The sequence below is a fragment of the Hakea prostrata genome, chromosome 5, assembly GCF_041222555.1.
Source record: "Hakea prostrata isolate BN-2017 chromosome 5, UWA_Hpros_2, whole genome shotgun sequence".
NCBI classification, from domain to species: domain Eukaryota; kingdom Viridiplantae; phylum Streptophyta; class Magnoliopsida; order Proteales; family Proteaceae; genus Hakea; species Hakea prostrata.
Window position 1 is genome coordinate 49,067,088 of NC_142604.1, and position 12,311 is coordinate 49,079,398.

Genomic DNA, 12,311 nt, shown 5'->3' on the forward strand with positions numbered 1-12,311 from the left:
TGGAATTTTAGAAGATCCTCATCAAATCCTCAAAGCTTTTCGGAAAATCTTCTTTCTTAAGGTTGGTATTCACTCCTACTCTCACTTGATCTACTCTCCTATTGAATTTTTCTATTCTCTGTGATTAGGAGGATGATCTTATGTCATTCCCATGACTGATCCTCCAATCTTTGCTGTTCTAGATTGGATCTCCATACACTCTATGACTTTGTGAATCTCCACATGATGATTTCGAAGGGAAATTAAGTGTGATCTTCATGATTGAATATCCATTCTAGGTTTTTGATTTCTCAAGCATGCTAGATTCATTCCCATGATGATTTTTGACTATGATCTATTGTTCTTTTCTTTCTAGAGTGAATTCTCTTTCCGTAGAATTCACGGATTGATTTCGGTTAAACCTAGCTTTTGATTAAATTAGAATTCTTTTCTAATGATCATTGTTGATTCCTAATCTATGCTAGATAATCTTAGTCTATTGTTTTAGAGTTTCCCTTACAATTTCAGAGTGTTTCGAGTCTCGAAAGTTGTGTTTCAGATTATAAAACTAGGGTTTCTGTCCGTACAAAACTGGTCTGGTCAATCACCTTGGTCAATTAGCTTGACTGACCAAGATGACCGACCGACAGAGTCAATGACAACAAGGTTTGCCCTATTTTGATCTATTTCACTTCTAATCTTCGAGGGTTTGTTTCTAATGCTTAACCTATATTTGTTTAGGGTTTGTTTGCTAACTTTTGGACATGTCTTCATTTTTTTCTCCGGAGTTTTTCGAGATTAACTAAGGTAAGGACGTTTGTTCCCAAATAACCTAAAATACATGTTTGCTTATATTTGATTTCAACTACTGTTTTCATGATTTACTTATAGTTACATTGTTGTTGTAATTACTATAACTATAGTAGGACTTAATCATGTGATTCACTTGTTATTTTGATTGCTTATTGCCCTATGTGAATGATTCATCAGTTGTGGTTATGAATGTCTAATTTGGCATGTGTTTGCCTTAGTTATAATTGGAGAATGGGGAATGTCCTTTTGATATTTCTATCTTTGGACACCACAGTGGAGGTGGTATGAGAAGTTTTCCTATGATGCCCCTTGACTCTTTCCCTGATTATTGGTTGACATACCTAGGGCTTGTTTAGCAATGTTTGGCTAGGATTACCCTATTATATAAGACCCGATTCAAAAGGGAATTGAACTGAGTGACCCGTGGCAGCAATGGGGATTTGTGGGCGCTCAAGATCGGTAACCAACCCGTGAGAGGACATGAATCACATTGTGGGGGCCATTCATTGGAAGGGTTGTAATAGTAGACTTGGGCTCATGGGCACTCAAGACCGGTAACCAACCAGTGAGAGGACATGAAAGCTTCTCGTTTACTATTTGTGGATGACCAATAGGGTTAATGAGTCTGTAGTTTGAGTTGGTTGTAGCCATAGGATACGATGACTCTAGTGGGAAGGATACCATAAAGAATCACGAGAGGCTAGGAATGGAAGTATCTAACCTTGACTTAATATAACTAAGTAGATGACTTGCATTGGGCTAAGATTAACCCTGACATGCGCCAATACTCAGACTAATGGTGATGTGAGAGAGCGGTGACCTAAACCCCAGCCATGGAATGTCAAAGAAGGATGCAAGACCCAAGTACCACCGGAGAACCAAAGATACCGAGATGGTTGAGGGAGAGTGATTTGAGACTTACCCAGAGGAGTATGGTGCTATGAATTAAACCATGTCTGCCACTAGAGACCAACATTCATAGAGTTAGAAGTATACTTGCATGATTGTTTCATATCATATTGCATGTTGTATGCTTTGCTATCATGTTATATATGTTATAGTGGAATAAATTGCCTTCTGAGTTCTTTTGAACTCACCCTTCTTGGAATAATGTTGTGAGATATTCCTGCAGGTACTGATGACTATGAGGGCCAATACTACGAAGCCCAAGCGGATGACTCATACTATACCCAAGATGCTGGCGGTTATGACTACGACTGTGAAGACTACCAGAAGAAAGCTGGAGCATTTCAAGATTAGTCCGACTCTGGTGCTCGTGTGTTGGTGATGGGACATCGAAGCTTTTACTTTTAGACATACTTTTTTTAGACTTGAAGAGACAATAGTTTAGACTTAGTTTGCTTCTTTTCCTTCCTTTTTGGAATCGATTGTAATTTCCTTTTAAGTTTTGAGCTACTTTTCCACTGCTTTTGTTGAGTAATTTTCCGCTACACTCTACACTTGATTTATTCTTTTGGTATCATTTTTCGCACTCTGATTATATTGTAAACTATCTTTAACTTCTCTTGATCATTCTTTTATAATACTTAAACATTGATTTCGTTATGTTCTTGATTGTATTATTGTGAATGTGGGAGGTTGATTTCGTCAAACTGATCTTTGGGGTTGTGGATCACACACTTTGGTATGCCAGATAGGGTATCGGCTAGGTGGATGTGACAGATTGGGTTTGGTTAGAGTATGTGGAGGGGGGTGAGCTAGCTAAGGAGTTTGAACCATGTGTAGATTCAAATAGGGATGGGACAGAGAGGGGGGGGGAGGAGGAGACCAGGGAGGGGGACAGGGGAGGGCCAAAGGACGGAAGGAGAGGGCGCAGGAGGGGCCCTCCCAAAGGGAAACGCGCCATCAAAACAACAGACGAGTAAATTTCATTGGTCATCAACATTTCCCACGGTGTAGGACCCCCAGAAAGTGTCGACAAAACATTGTGTTTGGGGCAGGGGGCAAGCCCGAAGTCACACGAAGGGTTTGATAGTTTGGGGTTTCACCAAAAAGTTTAAATAAGGGAGAGACACTCCCCAAAACCCTAGTAGGCATCCTATTTATGAGGAAAACAACAGTTTCAAATGCATGGTTCCAATATTTTCGATGAGTGTGGGAATGGACTAGTAGAATAAATCTAGTCTTAACTATATGTCTATGTCTCCTTTCAACAGCCCCACTTTGTTCATGGGTTTGTGGGCAAGGTAATCAATGTACAATTCCTGAATCAGTTAGAAAAGGTGGAGAAAAATCTATATTGTCCACCCCAGTCACTATGAAACAATTCTATATTTTGCCCAAAAAGATTCTCAACCAACTTCTTGAATCTCTGAAACACATCAAGTGCTTCGGATTTAATAGTTAAAGAATACAACCAAATAAACTTATCCCCAAAAATCACATAATACTGATAACCTTCAATAGAAATAGTGGGTGAAGGCCCCCAAACATCTAAATAAATTAAGTCTATAGGATGCATTAAAACGGTTTTAGAAAGTTCAAAGGGGAGTTTATGACTCTTCCCTTGTTGGCATGCAATATGAACTAAAAAAATCCTTTTCCTTAGTGAAAGGTAAATCAAAGGTAGAAATTAAATGTTGAACAACTTTAAAGCTAGGGTGGCCCATCCGTGAATGCCACTGAGATAAGTTTGTCTTTTCACCAACAAAAGCATGCTTTGGAGTGGAAATATTAAATTGGTAAAGCCCATTAGAGTTTCATCCCTGCAGAAGACATTATTCCCGTGATGTTATCCTTTACATAATAGATGTCACGGTGAAATTCAAAGACAACATTATTGTTTGCAATGTAAAAATAACCGCAAGTGCACGGTATTGTGTAGCTAATGGGTCGATCTCAAGGACAGATGTCACTTTAGAATTTAAGCTCATAATGGTAACGCGAGAGTGCAATAATTCAAAATTTTAACAAATTAATTAAACTAAATGAGTGGTCCTAACACATACATCTAATAAGATCGAATTGAGACTAAAAATAACACAAATATAACCTAACCATTCATCATCTAATAAATAAAAACACATAAATAAAAGGCAAAATAATATAAAAAAATGCAGAAAGTAAATAACAAAGCAATAAAAAGAAAATGAAAACCTTAACCAAAGAGAGACACGACTGTAGGTATCTTTGACCAAGGACCCAAGGGGAAAGGAGAACAATACAGATATTAAAGCGAGACAACGAAAATTCTAGAATGTAAATAACAAAGCAAAAAAAGGAAAATGTAAACCTTAACCAAAGAGAGGCACGACTGTAGGCATCTTTGATCAAAGACCCAAGGAGAAAGGAGAACAATAAATAAATGTTGAAAAATAAATCCTAAGTTAAGAATATGGAGGGGGGGGGGAGAAGATTATTGGCGAAGGTTAGTTATTTGCATCTTTGAATCTTGAATAATAAAAAAGCCTTGAACAAACAATTCAAATCTCAACCAACCCTAACAACCAAATCTAGAATGATCTCAATCTGCAATTGTTAGACCCAGAGAAAAACAAATCCTTAAACTTGAAACTTGAATTTGAACTTGAAATTGAAATTGAAGTTGCATTACATAGAAAAATTGAACCTAAACATTCAATCTAGAAACTAGAATCCCACAAAAGCAATCAAAGAAAACTAGAGAAAGCCTAAATAAATTAAAGAGAAAGAAAAAGTGTAGATGGCCTAAATAAACTAAAGAGAAAAGAAAGTGTGCTCCTCCAATGCTTCAAAAAATGTTCTTCCCTTGCTGGAGTGTACTCTCCTTTTATAGAGTAATTTCCTAGGTTACATGGGATATGATTCTTGACATAGTTTGAATCAAACTCAAAGTTCTTATCTCACTCAACCAATGAGGGTTTTGGCATACTAATCGGACTGAATTAGAGAGTTCAAATGCACTTTTCTACCATTGGATTCGAGGATCAAGAAGTCGTGAAACTCTCCTCCAAAATCAGCTCAATCAGACACCAGATGACCATTCGATGAAGGGCTTGATCAAAACTGGATAGATACACTCAAAAACGAGATTTTTCCCTCTTCCTTCTCTGAATAGGATTATTTTTCTGCTTTTTCCTTCTTTGATCAAGTCCCAAATAGGATATAAAATATTGAAGCATGCAAGGACTCCTTTTCTCCATATTTTTGACTTGGGGAAGCTTTTAGAGTGCACTATAACTTGATGAACAAGACTTTTCTTTCTGGAGTGGAATACATGTCACATCCACCCAGCCGGTACCTCATTTGGAATACCCGGGATGTGATCCACAGTCCAAGGATCAATGATCTGAGGTCCATGCCTCCCACATACACGGTAACACAATCATGAACAGTAATAATCAATGGTAAAAACAGCTAATACTAAGTATCATGAATAAGACAAGATTAACTAAATCAGAGTGCGGAATATCGATAATAATAAAGTGTGATCAAAATCATAAAGGGTGAGAAGGTGTGGTAGCCACCCTCCGAGCGGAAAGAAGTAAATCAAGTTAGTAACATATCCGAATGTCACCGAATAATTCAAAGACAAGTTAATTACAATATCCAAGGTTCCACAAAACCCAGGGGAATGGGGCACTATGCTAGGGTTTCTTCTATACTAATGGTAGTCTCCTCAATAGTATGGATGAAGTAAACCAACGCTGCCCCCCACACAACGTGGGGCTAACCCGGCGGATAGTAATCTTCCTCGGCTCCAATATACGGATCCTCACCGACGCCACTACCCGGAGGGTAGTATGTTGAATCATAGTCCGCCTCATAAGAGGTGCCATCGTAATCTTCGGCACTGGAATGTAATCTAAAACATTTGCACAAAAAGGAATGAGTTCGAAGAACTCGCAAGGAAGTTATTCCATAATTAGAAATCATACACATTCAAACATATAATAATGCAATGTGATATGGAACATATGATGCGAGATATGAGTCTAACTCTATGAATGCTAGTCTCTAGGGTAGACATGCTTTAAGTCATAGCACCGACTTCTAGGTCGAGTCACTCTCCCATTTCCATATCTTGGGAATGCCGGGAAGATCGGTAAAGTCATCAAAAAGCCGTGGTAAGGGGATCGGTCACCGCCTCTCACATCACCATTTGGTCAAGACTCGGCTCATGTCACGGAAAGCCTAGCCCAATGCAAGTCATCTACTAAGTCGGTCAAGTCGATTCAGATACGCCCATTCTCGCCCCGGCGATCCTTTCCGGATCCTTCACACTAGAATCAGCGAAATCCCGGATTCGGACTCATCAACCCTATGGTCATCCACAATAGTAAACGGGAAACTCTCACGCCTCTCACAGGATGGTTACCGGTCTTGAGCGCCCGTGAGCCCAAGTCTATCCATATGCAACTCTACCAATAAATGACCCCTCAAGTATCCATAGCATGGTTTATGTCCCCACCGGATTGGCTACACCGCCAGAGCGCCCATCCAACCAACACTACCACGGGTGTTGGCCTCAATGCCCTCCGATGGGCCGACACGACAAGGATGAACCTAGCCACACAACTAGACAATCCTATGTATGTCATCCAATAACTCGGAGAGTGTCAATAGGCACCATCGGAGAACATCCCATACTATTCCCTCCGATGCCCAAGGAAGAAGTGTCGAGGACACCCCCAATCCCAAGTCATACATAAGCAATCACACATCAAATCTCATCATTTCTCATGCATCCAATGCATATTCACAATAGTAATCAAATCATGATATTGAAACGAATCATTATAATCATAAGCAAATCAAAATGATAAAGTAACACAACAAAAGTATAAAGATTTAAATACACCGTTCAACACATATGTAGCCTCATAATGATTGAAGGAAATTTAGGGATTTCATTCTTTAAATAAAGCACAGTTCAATATTTAATGACTATATGTTTATGGATATAACCATCCTTACCTTGGATGAGTTGATGATGAATTGAGAATACCAAGAATAGTCCAATAGAATTGTTAAGGCCCTAAACAAACATCAATAATAAGTTAGAAAAGAAGTCGGGAAGATCGGATATCATTTGAGTCAAACACGACCAAGGTTGTCAGACAACAACTTGGTCGATGGCTGGTCGATGGTATCGACCAAAAGGATCGACCAAAATTGTCCTCGGGAGAATAGTGGATTTTGGGGATTTGGTCCAAATGAGTCCCAGGTGTTCGGATCAATCGAAACTTGGAGGCATACAACAACAGTAGTAGGACACTATAAATCAAGGAATTAACCCAATCCAATGGTCAAATTAAAAAGCCCCAATTTGAGCTATCAAGTTCAAGTGATAAACATCATGGCATGAGTTGGAATTGATTGCATTGATGAGGAATAGCATGTAATAGTTAGAGGAACTAATAGAAATTCGATTGAAATCATATGGCAATGTTAAACATGAACATAATACACTCTATAGCTCAATTTGATATCAAATGGTATGATGTTAATAGGTAAATCATGGAATACATATGCTAGGCATGAGATATAAGCATAGCATCAATGAATGGCTAAGGGAATCATGGATTGAGCATGAGTAGGCACGGAGTGGTGGTGCAAGGTTGCAGCACCATTCCAAATGTCTCATCAGCAAGATGACAATAGAAAAGAGTAGAAAATGGTAGGGTAGAGAGTGGAATGAGGAGTCATACCAGTGTGGAAGATGAAGACAAGAGTCAATGATAAACTAAGTGTCTTGATGAGATACCCTTCACACTAACCAAGGAGCCGCGGGAAGCTCTCCCCATGTTCCCAGTGAGAAAAATGATTGCAAAAGGCCAAGGCTCGAGGTCATATTAAATAGAAAAGGAATATTCCATGGAATCATTAACAGATGGGATAGGCGATGGCCGGTCGAGGTATCGACCAAAAGGATCGACCAAAATACAAGAAAACAGGTTAGAATAGCAACCAAGAGGGATTGAAAGGCTAACAAGGTCAAATTGAGTGAGGTTTTCTGAAAATTCAATCAAGAAGTCTAGTTCGGGGAATACCCGGATTGTGCACAGGAGGTTATTTGGTATATCAACCATATTAACCTCCGAGCGAGACTTCCTAAACACCGACAAGCATTTAAGCAAGGGGATCATTGTCAATGTCCATGGGCTCGGTTCCGAATCATGATCATCAATCGAATGGTCATAAATTTTTCCACCGCGGGTCTTCCGACCGAATACAAGGATCCGGGTCAAGGTTAGAATAGGTGGATATTATGATCCCTTGGTTCCATTAAGACTCTCTTTACAGAATTTCCAATAATACTTCTATAGATTTGATTGATAGTTTATAATCTCAGCCGTAGATCAAGATTTGCTTCTTTATTTCTAAAATACTTTGGAGTTGGCCCATAATCACATCTCTAAGCCCATCATGCTTCAGATCAGGCTCATTTTTTAACTTTGAGAATTTGAACAAACATCTTGATGTGTAAAATTGCTTGTTTCATACCCAAAGCTCCAAATGTTTGCTTAAATATTGAAAAGTCCTAACATTTACAAAAACAACATAAAACTCAAGGTAGCTCCACTGTAAGTGTGTAAAATGCATGCTTTATGCCCTAAGATTTCACATATAAATGTGCTCATCAATTATTATCACTTGTAAACTGAGAAACCAGACAACAATTTTTTACAAATTGTAGGTACATGTAAGACATCATAAATTAATAATGAACCAAAGGAAGAGATAGTGGAAAATTACCAGTGTGAGCAATTTGCAAGTTAGCACCATTACCAATCTGAACTTGATCATGACCATGATATGGTTGGGTTGCATTCAAGGAAGCAAGATCAGAAGCCATGTGGTGTGTTGCTACTGAATCAGGGTACCAAGTAGAGTCCGCAATAGGAGGTACATATGCCGAAAAATTTGCAGCAATTGAATTATTTAATCAACTTTGAAAGGTATGATTAAAAGTTAAAACACTGACGGTAGTCCAATGCTTTATGACCCTTTCGATTATGGATTTGACAAAACTCATTATGTCCAAAGTTTGAGATCCATTGCAGTTGGAAATTAAATTTGCATGATGATATCCATAAAATGAGATTGATGGTAATGGTTTGGTAGGGGCAGTCCTCTATAAGGTCTTCCCCGGCTAGATGAATGCCCTCTATGTGGGGAGAAGGGAGGCCGAATGGGTCTAGGAGTAGTGAGGGATGCTCCAACAGCCAGATTGGCTAAAGGGGTAAATCAAGAGAGGAGTTATCATCTTTTAATCGAATTTCTTGAGTTAGCAACATTCCACATAATTCGTTATAGGAGACAGGATTCTCAGGAGTTGAGATAGATGTCAAAAAGGCAGCATATTCAGGGTCAAGCCCATTCAAAACATAGAGGCATAAATCTTCATCTGATAAACTCTTACCAATATCAGCTAATTGATCCACAACAGATTTAAATTTAAGAAGATAATCATGAATGGTGTTGCCTCCCTTTTTAATGTTCTGAAGATGAAGTCGAAATTGCATGACTTGAGCTGTTGAGGAGGTCGAGTAGAGCTTTTCTAACTGATCCAAATAGCCTTATCATTAGTGGATCCAATGACTTGTGCGTGAACATTCTCAGTTAGGGAAGCAAGTAGCCAACACATTAACCATTGATCTTGACGAACCCAATGGTCATACTATGGGTTTGGGAGATGCGCTGGAAAATTTGTAGCGGAGGAAGCGTCGACAACAGTTGGGGGTGGGCAAGGATCGGTCCCATTGATGATTCCATATAAGCCATAGGTTCACAACAAGGGAACAAATTGATTTTTCCACATCAAGTAATTGCTCTCATTCAACTTAATAGAGGGGAAGTTGTTGAGGGATGGAAATGAAGGGGATGGGAGACCATCCTGGGCGTCTGATGCCATACCAAAATCTATATTTTATGTGAAAGAAAAGAAGGAAATCAGAAGAGAACTCAAGAGAAGTTAACGTGGTTCGGTTGTGTACTTCAACCCACGTCCACGGTGAAGAGCAGTTGCTAGTTTTTTTTATTGTATTTTATATTGTATTTGTACATGGCTTAATATAGATTTTTTTAGAGTTTCTTTCTATGCTACAACTCTTGAAAACGTTGCTACCTTGGATAAGAGGGAGTGATGGTAAGAGATTCCAACTGCTGGGCTGTTTTACATGTGTTGGAACTCTGCTCTTAACTTGAGTTTCAAATTTGAATTGATTTGAATGTCTATCTCCACACATGACCTAAATACCTTGAGGTGATTCACTTGAGTTGGAACTCTTCATAGCTGAATTGTCTTGAGGTGATTCAGTTGGGTTGAAACTCTTCAAATCTAGCTTCTGTGAGTTGTTGTGGTATAGTTCCTGTGGTACTCGTAGAGGTTCCTTAACAGGCGAAAACCATTAATCTACAGGCAATGAGATTTTCCATTTTTAAATACAAGAAGCTATGTGTCTTTGAAGACACTGAACTGACTTGGTTTAGAATTTTATTTTTCTTTTTCTTGGGTGGAGGGTTGGGGGTTGGAGGTAGAAGACTTGGTAATGGTCTTTATTATCTTAAAATGAATACAAGATTTATATAGTATCATAAGAGGTGATTAAATTTATTAACCACAGAGTTGATTGAGAATCACTCGTTTCCCATCATTTGAGAAATTTAATAAATAAATACAATATTTAGCAAGTGAGGTAGCTCCCTGGTGACACACCAAATTGGCTACAATAGGTTTGATAATACTGTACACGATCATTCATGGCTGCTGTGTTTCCACCATTGCATTCAATTGCACCATTGATGGCTCGGATGGTTGCCCCAAACCCTTGGCCAGAAATCATGAGTGAGTGGCAATTATTCATCCAGAACCACAATGCAGTCTTGAAGGAAGTCACAGCATCGGTTGCTACAATTCCAGGATTATTCAATCCATCAAACCCTATACTATTTCCAGCAGCCCCATAATTATAATTCCAAGATAGCTGAAGCGGTCCACGGCCGTAGTACCCCTGACCAGGAACACATGGGTACTGTGTGTTTGTTGAATCACAGTAATTTTGAGAAGCTCCACCAATCTCTTCTATGTAGCAGAAGACTGCACATACAAGCAAACACTTAAAAACTTTAAAATAGATATATGCAAGATTTTATCTGAGCAATTAAAGAGTCCATATATAATTAAACTTGAAGAAATTAAAAATTTTGTGGAAGACTTTTTGTTATGAAAAACACTTACCACCAGTTTCATGAGATATATGGGCAAAAAGGGCAGCAATCTCTTGGTAATTTTCAAGCGTTGTCCCAGAGGTGCCAAAGCTAGGGTATGAATTAAGTGCTGTTAGGAATGCACTACGTGTATAGAAGGTCTTGCCGGCACAGTTTGAGGCAGCCTGATTGATTATCCCATCGAAGAATGACTGTGTCACTATATTAGCCACAGACGTCGTTGATCCAGTACTTGGAGTTGGAGTTGCAGGAGTTGGAGTAGAAGAATAACAAGGGCCACCTTTGCATCCAGTGCCGCAGTAGGCATCTCCGGTTCCACAGTATCCATATTGGCTACAACAAAGGCCTGATGCACAGTTACAAGCAGTTGAATAGCAAGAACCTGCTTGGCAACCAGTGCCGCAGTAAGCATCTCCTGTTCCACAATACCCATACTGGCTACAGCATAGGCCTGAGGCACACCCACAGGTTTGAGCAATGGTAGTTTTTGGCATCAGACTTGCCAGAAGTCCAGCCAAAGTGATGGTTAATAGGAAGCTTTTCATTTTATAAGTTGGGGAAGACATTGGAGAGTTTAGAATAATAAGGCTTAGAGAAAATTCAGAAACTGGATATGTGAAAATATTTCACTGGAACGGTGGATTTATAGTGTGTTCGGTGCTTGGTACATGCGTGTGAAAAGAGGTAGTCTAATTCTACAATCTACATCAAATTTGTTTATGAAACTAGAAAAATAAAACAATAGCAGATCTCATCAAGACTCAGGATTTGTGTTTGACTGGTGTAGGATAATAGAAATATCTTACTAGCATGGCCCATGTTGGATAGCATTATTCTATACGTATTAATTGAGCAATGGTTCACATGTTCTCACCTATTTTATGACGAAATTATATTAGTATAAATTGCTTATATATTTGTAAATTAATGGTATGATTTATGTTTTTTTTGATATTTCAATAAAATTCTATATAAGACTTGCTTTTTGGATAGGGTCAAACTATGGTAAAAATAAATAGTGCTCTTGTCCCTAAAAAGAGAATTTATTCCCTAGTATATATCTGGGATGGTCGGAATTGAGAACCTCCCACTTGTGAAATTAATCTTGGTTAGAAGACACTACCTGATTCCAGTAGCCTATGGACCTCTATTTTGGCAATTAAACATTTTCGGTGTACTCCTTCAGTGAGTTGCTCAATGTTTTTAAACATCGATCGTGGATTTTGAGTAGCATTATTAGGTTATTCATGTTCTTTAATAGTGGCCACTTTACGTAAAGAAAAATTAGAGATGGGGCTCTACGATTATTTCAAGTGACACCTTAGATATACTTTGGTAGCTTATAT

The 12,311-nt window shown here is 38.8% G+C and overlaps 1 protein-coding gene across 2 annotated transcripts; it reads right to left on the minus strand.

The window, feature by feature from the left end:
* Window positions 1-10,421: 10,421 nt before the first annotated feature.
* Window positions 10,422-11,534, minus strand: LOC149016316 (endochitinase EP3-like). 2 transcript variants are annotated; one of them, XM_089156396.1, is made up of 3 exons: window positions 11,417-11,534; window positions 10,976-11,311; window positions 10,422-10,834 (listed from the first exon to the last, which is right to left on the minus strand). In XM_089156396.1, exons 1-3 carry the CDS (start codon window positions 11,529-11,531, stop codon window positions 10,422-10,424), a joined length of 864 nt encoding a protein of 287 aa, XP_089012522.1. In that variant the 5' UTR covers window positions 11,532-11,534. The 2 variants fall into 2 exon arrangements, with proteins under 2 accessions (XP_089012522.1, XP_089012521.1); XM_089156395.1 differs by having other exon boundaries at window positions 10,976-11,534.
* Between the last annotated feature and the right edge of the window lie 777 nt (window positions 11,535-12,311).

What these genes read in the sequence shown, in the direction of transcription:
- LOC149016316 (XM_089156395.1), bottom strand. Translation starts at nt 11,531, where the DNA reads ATGTCTTCCCCAACTTATAAAATGAAAAGCTTCCTATTAACCATCACT. An exon ending in TATATCTCATGAAACTGGTG is followed by an intron (nt 10,835 to 10,975) that starts GTAAGTGTTTTT and finishes TTGTATGTGCAG; the next exon opens with TCTTCTGCTACATAGAAGAG.